We start from the raw sequence: 26,814 nt of genomic DNA on the forward strand, positions 1-26,814 counted from the left end.
GAAAACAGACCATAATATCTGACCCTTTGTAAAAGTCTCACTGAAGCGCTCTGTTTTACCAGCGGGAGAACCGCACACCTTTCTCTGTTTAAAAACTAGCACTGAAGAGCGCATTCAGAACTAAGTGGAGGCTAACGCTAATGCTAACACACATGCTATAGAATCTATATAGAAACTATAGAATCACACACAGCAAATTCACCCACTATAAACCAGTTATTACACACCAGTAGACCCACAACAACAGATATGAGCCCACTACACACACAGACACACACAGAGGAAGTGATTAGACTGCAGTGCTGGGAGCGGATTGATCAGGGAGGAGAGTCAGACTGGATTATAAGATATGAAACACTATAAAACAGTAATTTTAAGAAAAGTCTCAGCTAAACTAAATCAATCAGTCCAGAATGTCTCAGCATAGAAACTGATACTAAAAACTAAGGGATTAATCAGCAGCTCAACTGATCTAAACTGTGGGGATGTAATATTTATATAAACACTAAGGTTAGATCAGATAGGTATCGGCTGATACTCAGCATTAAGAACCTCGGATTGGATCTGGGGGCCAAAATAACCTGACTGGGACATCCCTAGAGCCAACTAGGCCTACAAACCCATATGTGAAATATGTGGAAATGTCATTTTTCTATGATTCTGCTCAATTAAGTTCTGTACTCCCTTGTTGTCTGATGCTAGATCATTATTTTTTATTCACATATCCTAAATTGGAGACAGCTCTTCTCTTTGTGTTTCCTCTGTCAAACATTATTAGCCCTGTCAAACAGCAGCACACACAAGCCGTTTTAATTTCTCCAAACTGTAAGAGGCAGAAAAAGAAAGAGGCAGAATGTCTCGTGACACGTCGCGCCCCCCATGCCAAGCTGATTTTCGTCCGCCTCTTGGCCGGCGCTTAATCAAAAACCCGCTCCCTGACATTTACATGTGCATTCTTTTGGCAGAGCGCTGTAATGTTCCTGGTAACAAGCCCGCGACCAAGCCGGTGCCACAGAAGTCGTGAGTATTCATTTGATTAATTATTTGAGAAGGTGCCCCAGGGAGACGGAGAGACAGAGAGAGCAAGGCAGAGTCTGAGCTTTGTTCCCTTGCAAAACAAGTCCCCTAGAGGAGCGCACTCCATTCCCAGCTGAGAGAACCGTCTCCACAAACAAACACTGCAGCTGCCACTGGTTCACTTCACCGCAGGCACAAACCAGCCAGGGTTTCAGCAGTACATGCATGTATTACATACGTACAATGATTTTGCAAAGGACTTGTGTGACCATGAAGGTTACAACTCCTCCCTAGGCTTCACTTTGAAACCCTTCGCTAGATAGATAGATGTGTTTCTAGTGGCTTTGCATGTGGAGGGGCCTGTGGAACAGCTATGTGGAAGAGTGGACTGTACATGTATGTCAAGCTATTTTAATCCATGGCTGTGTTCCCACAGTATAAACAAGCAGTCCATAGTTCAGACAGACACACCTGATTACATGTTTGTTTTTGATGATCTTAAACATGATAAATCAAAGCCTATGTATGAATTCATTTACGTATCTTCTTCAGTCTTTGTGGAAAAGTGTCCCAGGTGGCTTTTTGTGAAGCCACTTCAGATAATACATGAGTGCGCAAAGCTGCTTCAAAACAATGGGAGGCTACATTAAGATAGATGCCCGACATTTGATTTTGATGTCAATACCAAGTGTAGTATCACATGACTCAGTGTCATGACAAATATTAAAAACCCTCAGCGCTGTCTGAGCTAGAAATAGTTAGAAAATATGAAAAAAAATCAAATTCATTAGCATTAGCATTAGCATTTGATTAGTCTACAAACTCATTAAACCCTGTACATAGGCCCACACTTTAGTTCTTTACCCTACCCATAACTGCAGTACTTTCATAATCAACATCAGTTTCAAAGACCCTAAAATAGAACCCTGTGGGACACCACCAAATATATAACTGTAGTTAAAACAGGAGTATTTGTATTACGGTTAAAGACAGGGTGATGAACCTAGGGTTCAACAGGTTAGAAATAAAGGTTTCTTGAATAGGACTAAGGGGATGGAGTGGACATGGCTTGCCTAATATTTAAGCGGGATACCTTAAATATTAATGTTTAAATGTTCTTCTCCTGTCAGGTAGCAACTTCTAGTCATGTGTTAGCAGTGTTATAAGCTATTATCCAATTATGGTAGTGAGCCAATAGTTTGTGAGCATCCCCATTCATGTTTCAACCTGTAAACTGCCTCCTCCTTTTATATGGTCTGTAAATGTTTCACAGTTAATCAGGAACATCAGTAATAGCAGGCCTTCTTAGGCCCAAGGCATAAGAAGGCAGCCCTAAACCGTGATGCTGCCACCCCCATGCTTAACAGTTGGGATGAGATTCTCATGCTGGATGTAGAGTCCCTCCACATTCACCCGCCTCCTGCCTATAACATGAGTCATTGTATAAAGCATAAGATATAAGGTTTAGGCAATTAGCGTGCATGCCTGTACTGCTCTTAGTTACCAGATCCTGATGTCCATTAAATGAAAATGACTGTGTGCCTCAGGGTCCAGGTCAGTCTGATTTTATCTTTCTCAGTATTTCTTGGCTGTTCCTGTTTTCTGCGAACCTGTTAATGATACAAAACACATTCTCTCTACATAGCCTTTCAAAGTAAGTGTGAACATATTCTGTGAAAATTGGAAGAAAACAGCCGTTTGCCACGTTTCTGTCGCAAGCACCATGTGCCACGCAAGTCTTAGCATGCTAATGCAAGGCCCAGCAAGCGCCAGCCAAAATCTGACCGACTAAACAGATGTGACAGATCCAGACAAATTGAATCTGAGCTTAATGTATCTATCAGCTCAGCAGAAGAGATATCTTCTCACGAGGGTGCGAAGGAAGGGGGGTGGGTAGAAGTGCCAGCAGTGTAGAAGAACGCTGCATTGTTTAGCGTCTGCAGCCGACAGCTCAGAAAAGCCATTATCTGGCGATCTGACGGTGGACTCAGAAACATGGCTCTTTACTGTGAGGCCAAAGGCTGACACAGAGCTTTTGTCGTCAGCGTTTGCAGAGCTCCATCCGTCCGTTTGAACTTCTGCTCGCCACTGGTCCCTCAGCTTTTTGTGTTGTTTTTTCTTTCCGCCCGCTGAAGGCAAGATGACTCGGCTTTTGTTCCCCTCAATTACATGCCAGTTATTCGAGGGAAGTCTTAAATGATTTAACCAGTCCAAATATTTAGAACGAGGCTGCCCTAGGGCAAGAGCATTTCTGTCAATACCGACTTTGTCTGCCACAGCCGAGCGCATTGACTGTGGGTCAAGTCATGTCCTCCTCTCAACCCCTCCCTCCCCATTACTGCAAACACTAAATGTGCAGTGTATGCAGAAACAAATGCCACTGTTCTCTTTGCATTGAAGGGCTGCCTTGCTGCTTGGACAGCTTTTTGCATTTAATTGCATGGCTGGGGTGCATTAGTGCATTGCCAAAGTTCAGAGTATAGCTGCAAATAACTGCTATTTTAATAATCGATTCATCTGTCCAATAAAATGTCTTTTATTTTTTTTTTCCCCAATTTTGCCCAATTCCAATTCACTAACTAGGCCTCACCCAAAGACACGAAGCAACCATTGCAAGCATGTATATTATCCCATAATGCAACATCATCAGGCAGCTCCAATTAGTGTCCATATTCACTATTAAATAGAAACTAGACTCACAGTCATGTTTGCTACCAGACGATTTCAGATATTTCCAGATATTTCCAGTAACAGGTTATCAATCTTGCACGGCAAGTTGGAGAAATTCTGGCCCATTCTTCCTAACTGCTTCAGCTGATGTTGGAGATGAACTGCCACAACTGTTCTGTCAGGTTAAGAGTCTGGACTGGCCATTCCAAAAAGTTGAATTTCTCCTGCTTTAACCATTAATCTACTGTGTGCTTAGGGTCATTGTCTTGTTGCGTGACCCACCTACAGTTAATGTTCACATTAGATTAGATTAGATGATGCTGATTAGAAACACAAAGAAATTATAAAGACTTCAAAACTTTTCTAGCAACACTAATGGTTAGTGGTCCCAAATAGTACTCCAATAGTCCTACCCCCCATATGTAGCTAGCATCACAGAACAACCAACTGATACAGGGCTAGTTTTCACCTTTCAGAACTTAATGAATTCAGTTGTCTGTATGAGGGAAGCAGAGCTATGACCTGCCTTATTATCAGCCTTTGCATTTCAGCTTTCTTGTTAAACAGCCTTTTCATAACAAAGCTGTTTCTGTTTCAGAGCAGTTGTAGACTTGTGTTTTTTTCTAAAGGTAAATGAATTGAATTCAGAGAAACACAGATATCTAAAGGTGGGGAACCCAAGATTACACTAACAAGGATATCAAGGAAAGCTCTGTCGTAAGAAAAAGCAAGGAAGACAACAGTAGGTTATGATCAAAGTTGGGTCTTTAAGCTGACTGAGGATGCAGTGTTTCTTTGTGATATGTCTTTAATCTTTTAGCAGGATGGGGGAACTATGGGAAATTGCACACACTACCTTCAAAGAGATTAAATTGCTTGCTGTAGGATTGTTTATAAGATCATTCAAACATAGATATCCACCCGCATGAGGTCGTTGTTGCTGTTGTTATTATTCTTATTCAGTTACTCTCTTAAAAACAAGGATTCCTAGATGTTTTTCATTTAATAGGTTATTCTAAAAAAATATAGAACCATTTAAGGGTTTCAAAAATTGTAAAATTTCAAAAAGGCTCTTCAGGCTCATGCAACTCATTTACAAAAATGGCTCTTTGAAATACTATCCATTGAAAAGTTATTTTCTTTTTTAAGGGACCATTTTTATATACTGTACCATCACTTATCACTTATCTATATTTTCATGTATATAGAACTGCACGAATCCAGACTCACTCAATTATTATTGTTAATCATTAGATAGATAGCATTCATTAGATAGCAGAATTATTTTAATGTGGGCATACACTTACTTAAAACACACACAGTGTTACTGATGTAAAGCACCAAAAGCTATTTGAGTACTAATAGCACCCCCTTGTGGAGAATCTTTACTTTGAGTGAGTGAGTGTGTCAGCAACGGATTTTAAAGGTTCTTTGTATCTGAAAATAAATTGATGAGAATTGACTAAACATAATAGGCTGTATGGACAACTGCTCATTCATTGTTTTACCTGAAATCAAGGGTTTAAAAAAAGTTTGTTGGAGTAACTGTCTCTACTGTCCAGGAAAGAAAGCTTTCTACAAGAGCATTTGGAGCATTGCTGTGAGGATTTGATTGTATTGAGCAACAAGAGTGTTAGTGAGATCAGGATGTTGGATGATTCCTAACTCATCCCAAAAGTATTAGATGGAGCACCATCCATCATTCTAGAGAACACACTTCCACTGCTCTGTAGCCCAATGCTAATGGGGGGCTTTATACCCCTCTAGCCCACAACTGGCATTAGGCAAGGTGCCAGTAGGTTCGTATTTCCTATCTTTCCTGTTTTATTGGCAAGCAAGTGGAAGCTATCCGCTCCCGGTGCCGTGTGTGGGGTTGTGACTGCTTCAACTTATCGTCTGCTTGGCTAAAAAACCTTTTCCAATGAAAAAGGCTCCTTGTTTGCAGGTGTTTGCCATGTCTCCAGAAATCGCTGTTCTTCAGTGCTTCAGTATTTGCATCCATGGAAAACAATGAACAGCAATATACAGACTAACCTAGGTCCTGCCATTTTGTTCGAAATTGCACTGTTGGTTCGAATGGAATTCTTCTATGTGAAGCAAACCATTGATAATGAACCCCTCCCAGAAAAGAGCCCATAATTGGTCTTAGGTGACCAATTTACATCTCTTCTAGAAAAATGGTTCTTTACTAAATCAGACAAGGTTCTTCTAGAGCATTGCTTTTTCAGTATCGGCCCAGTGCATCTCTGTCATTTCTATTTATTCTGCACTTCCTCACAGCAACTTTCATAACCCTTATTACCTTCAGTGGATTTGGAAGCACTTCTGAATGAGATGAGTTTATGGCCCATGGACATATGTGTTGTTTAAAACCGGGCAAAATAGCTCGATTCACCGTTTCCCACTCCATTAGATAATTGTCGCTGTCTCCCTCGCAGGTCCGTCCCGTCAGCTGTCAGTGGAGTCATTTTCCTCTGAGCATCCCGCGGACACTTTAAGTCCAATGTGGAGGATTTCAATGTGCCATTGTATAAACCTTTAGCGCTTCAATCTGTCCCTCTTGAGCCACAATAGTCCATTAGGCGAAGGGTACAGGGGCATTAATTTGAAGTTTACCGTGGTGGGAAGTCATAAAATGGCACTTTTCCCCAGCGGATCGGCCGTTCTCTAACCTCCTCGTGAGCGCCGGTGATCAGCACTGTAATTTACTCCAAACCCGACATTAGTCACACTCAAGTGCCACAACGAGAGAGAAGGTGCGAAGAAAACGCTCTGCTGCGGCCACTCACAGCCACGAGCCAGTCCTGCCTTTCTCGGCCAGCACATTCATATGCATATGAAGTCAAATGCAGTACGTCCACAGTGTATCATTATTATGTTGGCTGTATGACTCTATGTGCTGTTAACATATTAGCACAAATGTCTCCAAGACTCTTAAGAACAACGAGGCCATAGAAGAAAACACTTCAGGCCCCCTAAAGAACCTTTTAATGATTGATTCTTTAAGGCCCTGAACCATACACTCAAGCCAGTAACCAGGAACCAGAGGTATTTTCCTAATGGATCAATTCACCAAAGCAATCCCCCAAAATCTCTCATTGGACAAAAGTTTTCAGACACCTCTTCATTCATTGCTTCTTCTGAAATCGAGGGTATTAAAAAGAGTTTTTCCTGTCTATACTTTACTATATTTAAGAGCATAGCTGTGAGGATTTGATTGCATTCAGCTAAAAGAGTGTTAGTGAGGTCAGGATGTTGGCAGATCACCACTCTACCTCATCCCCAAATCTCCAATTCATACCAAAAGTATTGGAGAACACAGTTCTTCCACTGCTTCACAGCTCAATGCTGGGGGCTTAAACCCCTCTAGCACACGCCTGGCATTAGGCATCATGGTGCCAATAGCTTCATCTTTATCTGCTACAGAGAGTCTGATTCTTCTATTAGCAGTATTTCTCTACAGTAGCTAGAAAGCTATGTGTGTCAATTTGCGCATCTGTGAGAGCAATGGGTTCAACTTTAAGTAGCTGAATGCCTTTATTAGAAGTGGTGTCCATAAACATTTGGACATATAAAGCAAGACTTGCTTATCTGTATTTATCTCTCAACTGAAGCAACGTCAGAGTCTGTTACAAGCAAACTGAATTGTTGTGTTTAACGCCACTGCACATAAAGGCCGAATGGGATGGCCTTATTATCCCAAGTCCTTGATAAGCACTGTGTTTAGTCCTGTGTTTATATACAGTACCGTAATGTTTGACAGTCAGAGAACACCTTCAGTTATTGAATTTCCAGTAAGTGCAAGCTATTCATTTTTGAGAATCGGTGGAAAAGCAGAAAGCATGTATTTAACAGGAAACAACACAGAAGCCTCAACAACCCGAATCCCCATTTATCTGTATTACAGCTTCCATTCTTCTCTGCAGACCCACGCTCAGTTCTTCTGAAGAAAGAAATCCTAGGGGAGATCTTTCTACACCTCCAAAGTTCAGTCTTAGCTGTTTAGGAGCATTTTCTGCTTCTCCCCATCCAAGCCATCCCAAACACATTGAATAAGGTTGAGGTCTGGACTCTAGAGATGACCATCATTCTGCTTTTCTTAGTAGGAGCTTCTTGATCGGCTCCACAATGTTGAGTCTGAAGTCTTCTCACAGTGGAAGGACGGACAGACTGTGGATTTTTGTAATGGGGCAGTATTACATGTTCTAGCAGGTCTTTCCCAGTTGTTAGGACTCCCATTTCCTCATAGTTAAATTTCTTTCTTTTTTTTTTGAACGTTTTTGAGCATTTTACTTGGAAATGAAACAAATCAAATGATTGCTGACTCTTTCGCAGTGCTGTACTTAGACATCTAGAAGCATTTATATGTCTACAGCACCAGTCAAACATTTGGATACACTTTATTTAATGTATGATCCTCTTAGCTGCAGACCAGCAGTGCTGTGATATCTGTTCAAAAACAAAAAGCATAGCCGCTTCAACCAGCCAACCGATCACTGTGCATATACATTACACTCCATCTACACTGCGAAATCAAATCAAAGAGCCATCAGCCCAGGATTCATTAGGGATAATTATTGGCCTGGGCTGAGCGCAGCAGCAGCAGCAGCAGCAGTGTGTTTTTGTTCTATTCCTCAGACGTGGGAACAAAAATATGTGGTCTTCAGTCAGGCCCGGTGCGTTTCTGGTCTCTAATGATGCTGAGCGAGTCTCCGGTCGGTCGCGGCCTCAGAAGCAGCAGCTGACAGCCCGCACTGACCCTGCGCTCGCTGGATTAAGATTCCTGCCAGCACCATGACAACCAAAGATGACATACAAGCAGTTTACAAAAAGAACAAAAGGAAGAAAGGCCGCAAAAGCAAGCTCAGGGCTCTTCTCCTCAAGCATCAGTGTAGTTCCATAGTTGAACTCTTACCATTCAAAAATGGAGCTCATCATTCCAGACAGGACTAGACAGGGCTGGCCTCTGAAGGCGAATAGTATCCCCCAAAGTACTGGAGAACACAGTTCTTCCACTGCTTCACAGCTCAATGCTTGGGGGGGCTTTATACCCCTATAGCCCACGCCTGGCATTAGACATGGTGCCAATAGGTCCATGTTTATCTACTCCAGAGAGTCCTATTATATTGGCAGTGCTTAACTGAAGCTGTGTGTTGGTTGTATGTATTTGCACATCTATGTCAGAAACGAGTACAGCTTAAAGTAGCTGAATGCATTCATTAGAAGGGGTGTCCACAAACTTTTGGACATGATTTTATGAGATGGAATGAAATGAAAGAAAGTCAGAATGTAGCTGCAGTAATAAGAATAGAGAGCCTATGGCCCACTGGCTCCTTGTAAAAAACCTGGTTCATCAGTCATGGTCCACTGTACCTGTAGCTCACCCCATACTGTGTGTTCTTAGTGCGAACCATGACGTCTGCATCATGACCCCTGGTATGGCACATTTTCCATTAGCACTGAGTTTTAGGAATCTGTCAAAGAGTGTCATAAAGAAGCAGGAGGAGGGAGATAGTGTGGTCTTGATCTTGTGCTAAACTGTTCTCTAAAATTAGCTTTATTTAAAGAGCTTGTCTTCTTTTCAGAGAAGACCAAGAAATATATGTATCCTAAGGAGTTCTTCTTCTTTCGCTTTCCTCTCTTTTTCCTCTTTCCCTCGTCCTTTTCATGTCCAGCCCCGTATTTGAATTCATGGCATAGCGAAGCACTTGTTTTATCCCTGTTAGGCAGAAATCTTAAAACACCCCGACATCGCCTCGGCTGTGAAGATAAATACAGACAACCAAACCCTGGCTCTCACAGAGATGGAGAAGGGAAGAGCCCGGGTAGCGGATGTGTGTGTGTGTGTGTGTGTGTGTGTGAGAGTGTATGTGTAGGGGAGAGGGCTTTTTTTCATCCCGAACGTTAGCGCAGACTCTTGACGTGACACTCCAGTGGACTCTGAAGCTGAGTCGGAAATGGCTCGGGGCCAATCTAAATAAACCAGTGGATGGAGGCAGGGGTTGTGTGAGGATGGACTGACGGGGCCGGCTGGAGGTGGAGGCAGCCTCCGGAGCAGCCGTCCGTCAGGGGCTCTTTAATCAAACTTTCCCCTGGGCAACAGACGGGGCGGCAGGGGCGGAGGGGGGGGGGTGTTGGGGGAGTCCTCTGACTGCTCTTACCCACTGATCTGTAGGCTTTTTCCACCCTGGTCTATTAGCTGTGTTTTATCTGTGCGGCTTCCCCCATGAACCCGCTGCCGGACTGAAGTGACCGCTACTAGCACAGCCAAATCAAGACTGCAGGAGATCTCTGAAGGACTGCCATCAGCTGCCTTTTAAGGCTCCTAAGTGGTTTTTAGCTTGGACCCAAACAGTGACCAAAGCTTGGGCATTGGTAATTAATATGCTGGAGCTGAATTTTGATGGACTTACTGGTGTCACCTTTAACTGGGAGGGAACCTTTTAGAGGTTTAGAGATGTTCTGTAAGTGTTACAAGAACCTAAAGGTGGTTCTTCATCACAAAGAGAACCCTTCTTGATGTCTGCTAAGCAGGAAAAGGTTTAGCTCCTCATATAAAGGCCTGGCTGAAAAGACTTAGCTGTGCTTTTGATTAAACTGACACGCATAGCCACCCCCCCCCAAAAAAACACACACACACACACACACACACACACATACACACTTTTACATTAGGAGCGAGTATGGCAGCAACAAACACAGCAGAAGATCCTGTATCTCTTGAGCTGCTGTGCAGACAAGGGCAATGTTGACAGATCTGGAGCAGGGCTGATCTCGGGGCATCACTGGTTAGGCATTGTGTGCTGCGTGTATGCTGTGTGTGTGTGTGTGTGTGTGTATGTGTGAGAGAGTGAGGCGCTCGTCACCCAAGAAAAAAAAGGAAAAAAAAAGAAAACCACAGTGTGTTTGTTTACGGCCACACAAGTCCAAGTGCATTTCCGTGTTCCTCTCCGTGATTGACACCATGGGGTGAAGGGGCTGGGCTCTAATGCCTATTTAAAGCCTGGCTGTTTCCTCACAGCCACCGCTATGGCTTTTGCCAGATAGCGTCTCCTCAGGGACCCTCAGGTACAGAGGAAGAGATGGAGACATGCTGCTGTCAGCTGCTCGGAGATAAAGCGTGTAGGGCAGAGTGTGAGTCAGCATCCAGAGCGCCAGGCATGTACACTCAAGCATGTACCGTGCTTCAGTTTGAAGGAAATCGCTCTATTTGGACAAAAGTATTGGGACAGCTGTTCTTTTATTGTTTCTTCTGAAATCAAGAGGATTGAATAAGAGTTTATCCTGCTTTTGTTGGAGTTACTGTCTCTATTGTGCAGGAAAGACTCTGTAGTACATTTTGGAGCATTATGGTGATGATTTGATTGGATGATGTGACAAGAGCTTTTAGTGAGGGTTAGGATGTTGGTTGTTCTGTGGTATCACTACAAGTAAAAATGTAATAATAAATGAAATAAAAGTGAAACAGAATTCATTCCTTTGGTGGTATTCAGAGCTCAATGCATTGACCTCAAATTAGTAGGTCAATTTGACCCCAGCACCCAGTGTGATGCTATAGAACATGGGTGTCTGTTAGCTGATATTAGGGCATTTTCACACTTGCTCCCTAATACACAATTAGCTGTGGAGTAGCTGTCTCTACTGTCCAGGAAAGAAGGCTTTCCACTAGATTTTGGAGGAGCATTGCTGTGAGGATTCGATTGCATTCAGCAACAAGAGCGTTAGCGAGGTCAGGATGTAGGGTCGTCACCACTCCACCTCATCCTCATCCTCAACTCCAACATCCTCAACAGCATTGATGCCAGTATGTTCGTGTTTATCTGCTCCAGAGAGTCCTCCCGAATACACAAGTCCGCACCCGGGACTGGTTTTGGGCTTGTTTGGGGGAGCTGTTCATCATCACTGGTTTGTTTTCTTGGATTTTGCATTTTTTGTTTAGTACCTAGGATCATTCGTCCTTCCTGGCTTCCTGTAGCTGCTTCCCGCATCAGATTCAAAACCCTGACGCTGGCCTACAAAGCCCAGAAAGGACCAGCCCTGCCGTACTTGATGGCAATGGTCAAAAGCCGATCTGCACCAAGAGGCCTTTGAGCTTCAAGTACAGCTCGGCTCAACCCACCATCCCTCAAAATCCACGGAAGACGAGCGTCCAGGCTTTTTTCTGTCCTGCACCAAAGTGGTGTAACGAGCTTCCCCTGGGTGTCCGAATGGCAGAGTCGCTCGCTGTCTTCAAACCCAGACTGAAGATCCACCTCTTCAGAGAATACTTGGGCGAATAGTAGAGTGGTCTCCTTACTGACTTGTGTTTAGTAGAGTCTAAACTTGGAGGTATCTTTGAATTTAAGTCTATTTAAACTAGCTGAGGTTTTTCTTAAGTAAATAGTAAAGCACTTTTGTAAGTCGCTCTGGATAAGAGCGTCTGCTAAATGCCATAAATGTAAATGTCCTTGGATGCAAACACTTGGAGCTTTCTGGCGTCAGGGCCTTTCACGTGCAAACACAGAGCCGTTTTCATAAGAGAAGGTTTTTTTTAGCTATGCAGGTTTCTAAAGTTGAAGCAGGCACATGTTCGAAAACAGCTTTCACACTTCACCAAACGTAGCGAACTCTCTAGGCCTGGAAAACAAATGCTAGTGTGAAAACATCCATACAGAACCAGCAGGTTGAAAAGAAGCAGTTTGACCGGCTTCAGCCTCCCATCACTGTAGCATCATGTGATGGGGCGAGTCCTAGCTAACGGCTGGGATTTGGGGGCTAAAATCTAAATAAATATAAATCATTGAAAAATAAGGATTCTTTGTGCTGCAGTGCTGAAGAAGAACCACTCTGCTATTCCGTAAAAAACTTTTAGTGGTCCTGCAGTGGGGTACATGAGACTGAAGAACCTCCTAAAATTTCCTATACTAAGCTAATTCCAGAGTAAACCCTGCATGGAAGGGTACCAAAGGTGCCTCCTTAATGGCGTTAGGCAAGTAACCTTTTGTGGCAGCTCTTTGTAATCATGTAATCTTGAAGTCAACTTCTTAAATCACATCATAGAGGTTATTATTGCACGTAAAAGTATTAAACATCATAATGCGGCGAGTGATTCCAGACGTGTGGACGGGAATGTACCTCACACACAGCATGTTAACTGTTTCCCACTTTAAAAACGAGAGTGCTGCGCAGTAAAAGCTGACTCAGAGAAGTTATGCATCACGTAATGAAAGGGATTTCTCCTTTACGACTCCTATAACAACTATATAGTGCTCTTAAACTTAACACATAGCCGGTTTATAAGGCCTTGAACACGGCAGTGAGCGTGTACTGTATCACATGCATTAAACACACACTCCAGTCTGTATTTACGCCTGCGCTGGCCCGAACGTTCCCTCCCTCTTCACGCCTCGGGGATAGGTTCAAGAGCAACCATAGGGATGCGGAGAGTGCGATGCGGAGAGAGCGATGGAAACAGCCGCCCACCCCGTGGTTACCCACAAACCCCTGTTCCTCTTGGGAGCTGTTTCCCCCTGGCAGCTCGCCGTGGGGGAACAGCTGCTGTAGCGGAGCTGTCAGAGTGGCCGGCTAAACAGGCTAAAGCGGCAGAGCTGCTTAACAAAGGAGGCCGTCACCGTCAAATAACAACGCGCAGGAGGGAAAGCCCAGGAGGGCGGCCTTGGAATGGCAATTTGGTTTCCTGAGGAGTGGCGCTTGTTAACGATTGTATGGACAAAAGTTTTGGGACACCTGCTCATTCTTTGTTTCTTCCAAGGCTATTAATCAAAATCAAGGCTGTTAAAAAAGAGATTTTTCAGCTTTTGTTGGAGTAGCTGTCTCCACTGTCCAGGGAAGAAGGCTTTCCACTAGATCTTGGAGGTGCATTGCTGTGAGGATTCGGATTCGATTGCATTCAGCAACAAGAGCATTAGCGAGGTCAGGATGTAGGGTCGTCACCACTCCACCTCATCCTCATCCTCAACTCCAACATCCTCAACAGCATTGGATGAAGCTCCATCATTCCATCATTCCATCAATCCTCTAGCCCACACCTGACATTAGGCTTGGTGCCAATATGTTTGTGTTTATCTGCTCCAGAGAGTCGTATTCTGTTGCCAGCACTGGGTGCAACTTAAAGAAGCTGAATGCATTCAGCAGAAGGTGCTGTCCACAAATATTAGGACATCCAATGTATATAAAAGCCAGTATGAACAAGCCTGGTCTGTATTATTTATGTATTTAATGGTATTTGTGTCTGTGCTAGCTTGAGAATAAAGCCAAATCCCATCACATTAGTAGTGATAAAAGGCTCAAGCACCTTTCAGGTGTTTAAACCAAAAGATTTAACAAAAAATCAAAAATGAACATTTAGGCAAAACCTGCTTCTCCAACCAAGGAGGAGAGATGAACATGACGCTGAGAGCTGCAAATGGAGCAGATGTTTAAAATCACAGTGCAAATCAAGCTTCCCTTTGGAAACAGCAGGGTGAGACTATTGCTAAATAATGGAATTGCAGTGGATACGATTAGGGAATACCGTGCTACACGCTAGCTGCAGGGAAGTTGCTAATGACGCTAATATTTCCTAAGCGCAGAGAAAATACACACAAGTGCCTCTCGCTGCTGTCAGGAAAAGGTGCTTTGAATTCCTGTGTGGATAAAACTTTGGGCTTCCCTAAGACTGATGTGGTGATGACAACGGGCGAGGCGAAAATGGCCGTGTCGGCACAGATGGCTTTTCTCTTAATGACTTTTCAACGAGACGTTAGTGATTGTGATGAACAGCTCCGCTCAGGTGCTCCTTCAGCTGACTATGGCTGGGCCCTACGATGCCCCACAAGCATGGCCAAGCCGGTGGCTAGCGGGCAGCCGATGCAGTGGGACAGAGTGGCTAAGTGGCCTGCTGCAGGTCTCCTCTGTGGTGTGAGGGGTGTCAGTAATGACCGGCAAGTGCTTTACTCGCACTCATTAGGGGACTGCCCAGAGTCTTCCCTACAGACCCGGGTGTGAGCCTAGTCAAGTACTGCCATCAAGAACACCACTACCCTGGCTACTGCAAGGCCTGCAAGGCCTGTCCTTTCTCTGATCATCATACTTGGATAGACATATAGAACACAAAAACCTCATATCTCCAGCTTTACAGCTTAACTTTCAATGGAAGTCAGTGTAAAACATGTCTTCTGTGTTATTTTGGAGCGTTTCTATTGGTCCTTATTAAGATCTTGTTTTTTTGTTCAAGAAATTCTGAATTCGACATTTCTCCTCATTTTTAATATATTTTAATATGCATTAAGCTTTATTCTTTACAATAGTTATTAGTACATAATTGGAGGTTTGCTAATAATTGACATTATGCAAAATAAACACTTTGTTACCACCCTGATGTGCAAAATAGTTTAGTGTTGTTGTGTTTCTTATTAGGGAGTAGTTGAGTCTGTAGCACCTGAACTGTCCATTACATTACTTCCAGCAGGCAAGCGGGGTAGATGTTAGTTTAACCCTTTCAAACGAATCCTAAAAATCTGAACTCAAACGCACCATAAATAGAGACTGAATATGTGATTTTGGACTCATTGAAGGCTCTGTAGTCTCTAAATAGTGCATAGTTGAGCCTCAGTGTAGAATATGGAATAGTTCTTGCTCTATTAGTGAATATTAGTAGTTACTCTATTTAACTTAATAAATTCACACATACAGCAATAAACCTGTCACTATCTAGAACCCACAGTGAACCAAGTGCTGCCAATTACACATGAATAATGTGTAAAACGTGTCAATTTAGGTGGTAATGCATGCTGGGTAATATTCATAACAGTGATTATGCATAACAAATGCATATTACAATTAAGGTCATAAAGAACTGGGAAAGTGCATTTCCTGAAGGGAGCACGGAATGGTTTCGCTACTATAACGGCTTTCATGTCCCAACAGGCAGTTGCTAGCTGGTCGCTATGGTATCCCATGTAGTTACTATGGTATCCCATGTAGTTACTATGGTGTTGCTATGTGGTTGCTATGGTAACACATGTGGTTGCTATTATGTTGCTATGTGGTTGCTATGGTAACACATGTGGTAGCTATTATGTTGCTAGGTGGTTGATATGGTAACACAAGTAGTTACTATGGTGTTGCTAGGTGGTTGCTATTCTATTGCTGAGTGGTTGCTATGGTATCTTGGGTAGTTGCTCTTATATTGCTGTGTGATTGCTATGGTATATTGGGTAGTTGCTGTGGTGTTGCTAAGTGCTTTCTAGATGGGGCTACACTGTTGCACAGTGATTCCAACAGTGGTATTTTAGGCAGTGGCTATGGTGTTGCTTAGTGGTTGGCTAGGATGTTGCTAGGTGGTTACAAGTCAGTTCTCAGATGGTTGCTATGATGTCTAAGGTGATTGTCAAGTCGTTGCAGTGGCACCCCTGGTGATTTATTGTGTGTTATTTTACACCCCATTCATTTCTATGGGACAAAAATCCTTTGCTAAGCGGAAACTGTGCATCCGATCAAACAAGCTGTATACAAGCCCGATCAGCTGTATGCAATCAGACCGAACAGTCCGGAGTTGGAACTGTGTTTGGATCCTGTAACAGTGCTGATACGCAAGAGCCTGTAACAGTATGCAGTAGTGACTGTCAGCTGTATGTTGATCTGCTCAGCCTGAGAGAAGAGTGGAGTGGAGAAGAAACGCTGACGCTTGGTTTAAGGATTCAGCGCGGACCTGCGTCATCACTCCAGGTTAGGTAATGACTAAGTGCTTGGATGAAGCTTCCATTGTGTTCAGATTTATTGGCACATGAGCTCCCCATTCTCTTCCCCACTGATTAGAAACAAACACAGCGTCCAGAACCCGAATGCATCACACTCCAGTACCCCTGAACAATCTGAGCTCCTTTGCATTTTAGATCAGCCTGTCCTAATGAAGGCGTCCCGGTGCTGAGGAGCGGCGCGGGTTCGAGTTTCCCCCGTCATGTGCTAACGGTTACACTGTTTAGAGAGATGGCGTCAGCCTCGTTGTTTTTCTTGGCCTCGTAGCTGCCACAAATAAACCTGCTCTCCATTTATATTCTGTCCTCGGCAGGGTTTGTTTTTAAAAGCATCTGGCCGCTCTTTGCAAGTGAGACTATGTCATCGCTAGTATTGCAACCATTAGATAACTGTCTCCTCACCCCTGAGAGAGGAGGTGCGGGGTGAAAACCTGTTCCCGGGAGATCTGTCGCCCCGCCTCGTTCAGTTCACATATTAGCACATTTATCTCGATTACTTCCATTGTGACGACTTCACATACTATAAAAGCCATAACGATTTATGGATGAAAAAGGAAGTGAGGCGGGATCTCATTTTTTTGAACCACTTGAACCCTGCACTCTTAAACACTCATTTAATATAGAAAAGTGCCAGAGGGGTTCTAGCATGCCATTGAAGGGTTCCTCAGTGGTCCTTCTCTGGACTCCTAAACCCCCTTTGACTCTATTCTGCTTACAGTGCCATAGAAGGACCACAGAGGAAGTGGTTTTTCTGTGGTATCACTCTGAAGAACGTCTGTTGATTATTTATGAACTATGGTAAAGCTCATTTTGAGTTATTTACACCATTACACCATGTGTCCAAAAGTTTGTAGACACCTGCCAGTTGAACTAAGGATATTAATAGGGAGTATCTTCGCCTCTAGAGAATGCAGTTCCACCTGACCACAACCAGCACTGGGGGCCTTTATATACTATAAGTCATTACCTGCCATTGGGCATAGTGCCTTAGGCTCATGTGCACTGCATCCAGAGATCATACACGCTGTGTGGGCTCTAATCAACACATGTCAACAATCAGTGCACTGTAATGCAGCTGAATTCACTAATTAAAAGGGCTGTCTGGATACTTTTGGACATACAGTGTGGTTGTCAGATCGAGAGGGTCTCTGGATCTCTGTTTAAAAGAACTAGGGCCAAAACCTTGACATTATTATTATTATTATAACATTATTAAATTATTATTATTACTATTATTATTATTATTAACATTATTAAATATATATAAGGAATGATGGGAAGTTCTGCCGTTTATTGGAATTTCAGAAATATGTCAATTCAGAACCGTCAGTAGAAAAACGCAGCTAATTTAAGTGTTTTAGGTAGTTGAAATAAATGGATACACAGTGTCATTTATGCAAAGCACCAAAAGCTAATCGAGTACTACCAGCGCCTCCTTAAGGACAGTCTGAGGACAGTCTGAGGACAGGCTCATGAGATGTTTTTCTGTCTAATACACATGAAATGATATTGATCGGCCAAGCCACACTTTTTTTGAGGAGTGGACCAATAGAAATAGTCCAACAATGCTTGAGGTAAAACCCAATTCATAGCAATTTACATTCAGCATTTTTACCATAACAAGGTTTTTCCTTTCTCCTGTGCAGGGCCCAAAGCCCCTCCACATCCCCATATTCCCTTCCCTCCCTTATATTAGCCAGTCCTTCCTTATTCTCCTGTATTAGTACCAATAAAATTCAGTTTACCTCCTCCATGTCCTTGTGGTTACAAGGTTAATTTAGCAGAATGGTAAACACTGGCGCAATTAGCCATTAAATATAGTTCCACTCTTAAACTGAAATTGGCCCAGATGGGATCGTGCTCTGGCCTGGTATGTGGAATAAAGAGGAGTGTTTGTATAAGACGACTGCGGCTCGCTGTTTTCACAGTTTCCCTCCTGAATGGTGCCCAGAGGCTAATTGTTTGTGTCGGCAACCTTGTCTGATTAAGGCATCAGTCATCAGGCGCTGTGTAAAACAGATGTGCGGCCCAAAACATCCGTGTCCCTTACGAGGTCTGGAGGACAGTGCTGAGGCGCGATTGCTTTTGCACACGTCTCGGCGGCGCAATAAAACACAGGCGCTTCCCAGAATGCAAAGCACTGCAACAGAACTTCAGCCCAGCGCTTTTGCCCACCGTTTTTCTTCGCCTGGCTTCCGTCTCTTTTCTCAGATGTTGTCTTCTGGTATATTGATTTGCAGCCGTCCTCCTGAATTAGCTGAGCTCTGTCTCAGTCTGCAGAGGGAAAGACACAGGAAAGAACGAGAGGAAATTCAGCCTGTTTTCTTCTCATTGGAGCAAAATAAAAATCCATCTCTAGAACCTGGGACATGCAGCTGCATATGGTTGGTTACAATTTTGATAAATTTAGTCTTATAAAGGGATTTTCGGCTTGTGGACCACAGCCCCCAGTAGTAGGCCATGGTAGAACTGCAAGAGGGTCATTGGCCAGCTGCCTGTTCTTTAGCCACAAAACTTTGTTGCAATACTGACCTTACCCTTACCCTTACTCTCACTCGAATCAACCCTAAACCCTAACCCTAACCTTAACCTTTACCTAAACCCCAAAAGGGTTGAAGGTTACATTCAGACAGTCAGTTCTGCTGTATTTAATACAAATTCAGTTAAATGCCAGGTGAGCATCAACAGATCATCTATAATGGATCATCCAAGTAAAGTCTTACTCAAAAATATGATTAATATTATTGCTGTGATTAAAAAAACATAAAACCTCATATTTAGGTCCAGCTCATTATTCTTTTTTTGTATTTTTACACAATCAGATCAGCCAGATCTTCTTGTGGCCTGCTGAAGCCTTTGTGGCCAGTTGTGAGGGTCCCAAGTTGCCAAAGTTTGGGAAACCCTAGTCTAATACACACATGCATACACATACACACACATGCACGTTCACATTCCTGCCATTATTCAGTTTTCCTGTGTATTTCTCTGTTTATGACTGTAGGTAAATGCTGCTGTGCTACACCTTATCCAACCCCAATCCTAACCTCAAGAGACAAATAGGCTCTGTTCTGAGCATGCGTTCACCTTAATCCTCATTATATGAGAATAGAGTAATAGCCAACATTTTATTACAAGGTACTGGATGGCTTAATGTGACTTCTGAGCTTCTGAGGCCACTACTAGTTCAAGAGGATTCTACATATTCTAAAATATTGTTTATTTTTAAGGTTAAAGGGTCAATATGCAGGATATGTAGGATTTATTTTTACTTCTATGTAAATATATATATAGTGGTTGAGTGGTTGTTTTATTTTATATATAAAATAAGCTAAAACTAAGCAGTTTTGGTCACCAAAAAGCCATGAAATTATACCATGAAACTACTAGTTCAAGCGGATTCTACCTATTCTAAAACATAGTTTATTTTTAAGGTTAAAGGGTCAATATGCAGGACAGGTAGGATTCCTTTTTTTACTTTTATGTATATATACTTATATTTACCTATATATATATATATCAAAAAGCCATGAAATGATCTTTATTTTTGTTGTGTGTTTATTGTGTTAATTGTGTTTTGTATAGTTTTCCAGTAAAGCCCTAAAATAAACACGTCCAAAAAAATATTCACATTTCCCAGAAACACAGGGAAATCTGATCCCCACAAAAAAAAATTACGTGACCACACACATTCTCTCTCACACACACACACACACACACACACACACACACACACACACACAAACTCTCAGAATGTACAGATGAGCCACTCCAAAATGAAACTCCCATTTTGGAGGATTGCACCTCCAGCACCTGGTCTCCTGTGCAGGCCCACTCTGACATCTGTTAGGTATTACGAGGGTAATGACTGGTAGTTTTGTTCAAAGTTCCTCTCCATCTACAGTGCTGCACGACAGCTTAGGTCATAGAAAACTAAACCTTAAACACATTTCCCCTTTTATAGGGGCTTTTTATTGTTCCAACTTTAGGAGGTTTGGGGGGTGGGTGCGAATTCCTTACTTTGCTTTTTCTTTCTTTTTTTTAAAGGCATGTTGTGTTCTGGTGGCCATCAGGACCTGAGAGAGTCCTCATTCAGAAATATCACTCCACAAGCTCTCCAGATGATGTCATATAACCTCGTAACTACATGTCAAATGACATCATGCCCTCATTCTTCAGCTTTAACGAGGTTACGTCTTTGGCGTATGGCTTTTGTATTTTATATGCTGGATTGCAAGATGATATTTATGATGGTGGCATCCAGATAAATGCAGCTAAGCTGAATACAGCCGATCCTGCATAAAGCCAGGTGCCATGAAGGAGTGGAGTGCTCCATGAGGGTGGGTGGTGGGGGGTGGGGTGTATTTGGATACAGCGTGGCTCGGTTGACTGTTGATTGAGGTGTGGAGCATATGTGTGTGGTGTCACCTGGACGTTTAGAATCTGTGGATGTTTAGGGCATCTGCTTGTTTCAGAGAGAGAAAAGTAAGAATCAAAAAGAAAATATAAGAAAAGCCATTCCGTGACACACTCACACACTCACACATAGACACACACACTCACATACTCACACTCACACATAGACACACACACTCACACATAGACACACACACTCACACATAGACACACACACTCACACACTCACACATAGACACACACACTCACACACCATAGTGGACCTAAAGGAGGTAAATAAGAAGCACTGCTCAGCCTCTTAACTAGATAAGCAATAATGAGCCAGGTTCACAATTCACACCTTCTACAACCCGCTTACCTCATTCACACGTTTCTAGAGTGTTCTCACCTCATTTACACTGTTCTAGAGTGTTCTCACCTCATTCACACGTTTCTAGAGTGTTCTCTCCTCATTCACACTGTTCTAGAGTGTTTTCACCTCATTCACACTGTTCTAGAGTGTTTTCACCTCATTCACACTGTTCTAGAGTGTTCTCTCCTCATTTACACGGTTCTAGAGTTTTCTCACCTCATTTACACTGTTCTAGATTGCTATTATGTCATTCACACTATTCTAGAACATTCTAGCCATATTCCCACTGTTCTAGAATGTCCCCACCCTTTTCTCACTATTCTAGAATGCTAATATGCCGTTCCCTTTGTTCTAGAATTTTCTCTCCATATTTCCACTGTTCTAGAATGTTCTGTCCATATTTCAACTTTTCTAATGCTATTAGGTCATCTGCATTGTTCTGGAACGTTCTACCACTATTCACTATTTTAGAATGTTCTATCCCTATTCACACTGTTCTAGAATATTCTATCCCTATTCACACTGTTCTAGAATATTTTATCCCTATTCACACTGTTCTAGAATGTTCTATCTCTATTCCCACTGTTCTAGAATTTTATATTCCTATTCTCACTGTTCTAGAATGTTCTATCTCTATTCCCACTGTTCTAGAATGTTCTATCTCTATTCCCACTGTTCTAGAATATTCTGTTCTTATTCCCACTGTTCTAGAGCATTGTATCCCTATTCCCACTGTTCTAGAGCATTGTATCCCTATTCCCACTGTTCTAGAACATTGTATCACTATTCCCACTGTTCTAGAATGTTCTATCTCTATTCCCACTGTTCTAGAATGTTCTATCTCTATTCCCACTGTTCTAGAATGTTCTATCACTATTCCCACTGTTCTAGAATGTTCTATCTCTATTCCCACTGTTCTAGAACATTGTATCACTATTCCCACTGTTCTAGAATGTTCTATCTCTATTCCCACTGTTCTAGAATGTTCTATCTCTATTCCCACTGTTCTAGAATGTTCTATCTCTGTTCCCACTGTTCTCTGACTTCTTCCTGTTGTTTTTTTCTAGAATGCTGGAGGATGACCTGAAGATCAGCAGTGATGAAGATGACAGTGAACAGGTGAGCTGAAACACAGTGACGGCATCATGGAGGCTCGTAGCAGAGCTTAACCCTATCAGACCTATCAGGTAGCTGTTAGCAAAAGTCTTTAGTGACTGAATGACCTACATGAGATACACTATATTTGTCCAAATGTTTGTGGACACTCCTTCTAATGAACACTTTCAGCTACTTTTATAAGTTGCACCCATTGCTGACACAGATGCGCAAATGCACACACACAGTTTGTCTAGTCCCTGTAGAGAAGTACTGCCAATAGAATAGGACTCTCTGGAGCAGATTAACATGAGCCTATTAGCACCATGCCTAATGTCAGTCCAGGCGTGGACTAGAGGGGTATAAAGCCCCCCAGCATTGAGCTGTGAAGCAGTGGAGGAACTGTGTTCTCTAGAATGATGGATCCAGTACTTTTGGGATGAGTTGGAGAGTTGGGGATGATGAGGTAGGGTCATCCAACATCCTGACCTCACTTACACTGTAGTAGAAAGCCTTCTTCTCTGGACAGTAGAGACAGTTACTCCAACAAAAGCAGGATAAGCTATTTTGAATATCCTTGATTTCAGAAGAAACAATGAATAAGCAAGTGTCCCAATACTTTTGTCCATATAGTGTATATGAGTGAGACTTTGACCCCCGCCCCCATGCAAATTCACATTTTCCATACATCCGTATAATAAGAATCTTTTATTATTACAAACACACACACACACACACACACACTCTTACACACACACAGGTATATTTAAACATAGCTGTCCTCTGCAGATTATGAATATTAACACACTGGAGTACGGTAGAGTAGCACAACTCACACACACAGTGTTCACGCTGACATTTATACATAGAGTACATATGCACTCTCCTACGCTCACACAGGCTCAGAAGCATCACATGCACACTCACACACACACACACATACACACACACACACATACAGACTCAGTGTGTGTGCCAGCATGAGACTAACTGGAGTGGAGGAGGGATAATGAACATGTTTCACACAGAGCAGAGATCAGTGTGTGTGTGTGTGTGTGTGTGTGTGTGTGTGAGGGGGTGGACTAAGAGAAACCAGCAGAAGTAATTTTGCTTCTACCTCATAGTTGCCCACATAGAACCATATCCAAAGCAATTAACCTCTCTCTCTCTCTGTCTCTCTCTCTCTCCCCATGTCTCTCTCTCATTGCCTCATATCATTAGTCTGTTACAGTAGAGTACAGCTGCAGCCCTATATCATACAAATTACCTGACAAAACACAGAACACTGAGACTGTTGTATATAGTATAATCGTAGTATAACGATTTCCTTAAGGCCTTTTTTTAATTGTCCCTCACTTATAACCCACGACCTTCTCTTGCTCCACTTTTCCTTTACTTAATTAGCTACACTCTTAAAATAAAGATGCTGCACATGGTTCTTAGAGCAATGCCATAGAAGAACCACCAGAACGTTTGGTCCTATTAAGAGATAAATTAATGAATGTAAAGAACCTTAAGTTTGCTGATGAAGTGATGGGGACAGTGGTGGCTCAGTGGCTAGAGCTTTGGGCTATCTGTGACAGGGTTGTGGGTTCGATACCCTGGCAAGCTGGGCAAGCTGCCACTGTTGGGCCCTTGAGCAAGGCCCTTCACCCTCTCTGCTTCCCCCGGGTGCCTCAGTGTACTGTCCACTGTGTGTGTGTTCACTGCACGAACGGGTTAAAGGCCAAATTCCATTTGTGTCACACAAATGTCCACTTATGATGAATGACCACCTGAGTATTGAAACTGAACATTGGAGTAATGGAAGAAGATCACCTGATGTCACGTAAATGGTCAATGGCGTGTCCGTCCCACCTGGGGGACATGCTGGAAGAACATGTCTGATGTGCGGCTGCTTGACCTTGCCACTTATAGGACTTAAGGTCTCTGCTGTGTATCTTGATGGCAGATACCACAGGCCTTCTTCTTCATCTGAAGGTATAGAGTGAGCTGGTTTGGTGGCATATGGAGGACTAACAGGTCATAATGTTTCGGCTGTGTTTTTGTGCTGACTCCTGTTGATGTAGTCCCTAGCCCCGCCTACTTTTGGACATCTCCACTTGATACACTTGGTACCTCAATACAAAGTTTAACTACACTGTTAAAAGTATAAGATCCTTGAGGACCTTTTGGAGGTTCGAAAACTGGATTAAGGTGCTTTGAGGAACCTTCAAGGTCTACAAAGAACCTTGAGAGATTCCTTCACAGTTTCAGATTGAAGAACCTCTAAAAGTTCCTCAAGGATCCTATACTTTTATATAGTGTAGAGTGATCAGCACTGGTACCTTCTAGATGCTTGACAGTGGAAATGATGGCAAAATGTGGGATTACGGATTTATTGCCAGTCTGTTCCGTTCCTGTAGAAAAACACCAACTATCCAAAAATTGACACAAGTGAATCAGATAGCTCAAACCTCTCACAGCCACCTAGAAGCCTGTCTGTACTGTCGACCATCAGCGGCATTCTTTCCAAACCATTGCACAGGTGGGTGCAGTGGGATTACACTGAGAGGCCCTTACAGATAAGAAACACTCCTCTAGCGAATCGCTGGCGTATTTACGACTCCCAGCTTACTTATTAATCATTTACCATCTCCCCGTCCCCCTGATTGAAAAGGATACTGTTGAGAGTGATAGCCAGAGAAGAGCCAGGAGTACTAATGGCATTTTTACAAGAGGGTATTGAAGTTCAATGACATCATTTGTTAGGGGATGGAAAGGATAATGGGGTTTCGTGCGTTCAGTCTGACAAGGCGGGAGGCTTTTAATTCGATGTGAAAAATTCCGGATAATCAAAAGCTAATCCTCCAACCCAAGCGCAGGCCGATGGCAGGCTGATTTTAAAAAGCAGTGTGAAGGAAAGCAGCTCTAATGGTGGAAGATACTGGTCGGCACCACCTGGAGAATAAAGAGTGAAGCAGGTTTTTCAAGCCTAGGAAGGAAGTATTGTATCTTGTATCTGAGATGCTAACTGTATACACTGGTTTACCAGTGTACCAGCACTCACTGGCCATTTTATTAGAAACACCTACTATATAAGTGCATTTGTCACTGCACAGTTTGTTGGCCTCCTTCTGCCTTGTGCGTCAAAGGGAAAAGTGCCTACCATATAGCCTTGGTGGTCCATAATTGTAGGTGGTGGACCATTTTCGAACATTAGTGACATGTCATTTTGGATAATTCCTATTGGTCCATTCATTATGTCATTTTTCAAATGGTGGGAAAAATACCTGGAAATGTATTTGCAAGATTTTCACGACCCAGTCTGAGAGCGGTTGATCTAAGTACCTAATCTTGAGCCATTTCAGGCCAGTGGTTCTCGTGGTGACCCACCACAGTTTCTAATTTCAAGTATTACTCAAGTCAACACGCCTGATCCAGCTCATCAACTGGATTATCAAGCCCTTCACGAGCTGCATCAGGAGTGCTGAGCCAAGAAATACTAGAACCCATCCAGCTCTGTGGGTCTCCAGGAGCAGGATTAAAGTGCCCATATCACTGGATATCGAACATATGATTGCTCAGATAAATGACCGTCAGGGTGAAAATGTGGGATACGATCTCTTTAAGGAACATTGAAGTAAGCGTTGTCTCTTTTGGGAGTTTAATCCCTGATGATGCTACAGCCATCCATGGCAGGGTTTCCATTAGAGCATAATTGGCCTTGTTCTCTCTGGGTGTGTAGAATGGCCCTCCCTCTCCTCCCAGTGCTCATTGATAGTGAGTGCAGGCATCAGCTGATGTAAAAGCATTGACAGTTAATGTTCTCCTCCAAGTGTGTGGAGCTATGTGAATGCAGTGGTGCTTCACCTGGGGTCTCAACTGAGTAAATACATTTAAAGGATGTAAGAACTTTTGATTCATCACATGGTTTTATTGTACAGGGATGATAAAATGCTGCTTAAAGGAGACTTTAAATTAACCAGCGGGCCTCCAACCTTTTCTTCAGGGGCAGCCAGACTGGGGGTTCTTGTGAACCTGGTGTGTGGGGTTCTTGAGGACTAGTTGGAGGGGTAGGTTGTTGAATAGTTTAAGGGGGTTCCTATGGAACAGGTTCTGGTTGATCTGTTTGATAGGGTTCTTATAGATCAGTTTAAGGTCGTTCCTGTGGAACGATTTAAGGGAGTTTTTATTGATCAGTTTGATGGGGTTCTTGTGAACTAGTTTTGGGGGATTCTAGTGGACCAATTAAGTAAGTTCTTGAGGACAAATTGGGGGTGAGTTGTGGACCAGTTCGAGGGGATTCTTGCAGACTAGTTTGATGGGGTACTTGCAGACCAGTTTGAGGGGGTTCTTGTGGATCAGCTGAAAGGAGTTCTTGAGGACCAAATGGGGAATCATGTAGAAGAGCTTGAGGGAGTCTTGTGGATCAGTTGACAGGCATTCTTGTGGACCAGTATGAGGGGGGGGGGTCTTGTGGAGCAATTTAAGTAAGTTCTTGTGGACCAGTTTGAGGGGGTTCTTGTGGATCAGCTGACAGTCATTCTT

General features: G+C 43.0%; 1 protein-coding gene across 4 annotated transcripts in view; it reads left to right on the forward strand.

Annotated features, from left to right (window-relative positions):
• The window catches only part of aff2 (AF4/FMR2 family, member 2), a 287,482-nt gene that overhangs the window by 179,930 nt on the left and 80,738 nt on the right, over window positions 1–26,814 (forward strand). For all 4 annotated transcript variants that reach the window (XM_072663099.1, XM_072663100.1, XM_072663101.1 and 1 more), the window contains 2 exons: window positions 966–1,020; window positions 22,257–22,308. In XM_072663099.1, coding sequence (XP_072519200.1) covers window positions 966–1,020; window positions 22,257–22,308 — 107 coding nt within the window. The remainder of the gene's footprint in view (window positions 1–965; window positions 1,021–22,256; window positions 22,309–26,814) is intronic.

The sequence above is a fragment of the Salminus brasiliensis genome, chromosome 19, assembly GCF_030463535.1.
Source record: "Salminus brasiliensis chromosome 19, fSalBra1.hap2, whole genome shotgun sequence".
Classification (NCBI taxonomy): Eukaryota; Metazoa; Chordata; class Actinopteri; order Characiformes; family Bryconidae; genus Salminus; species Salminus brasiliensis.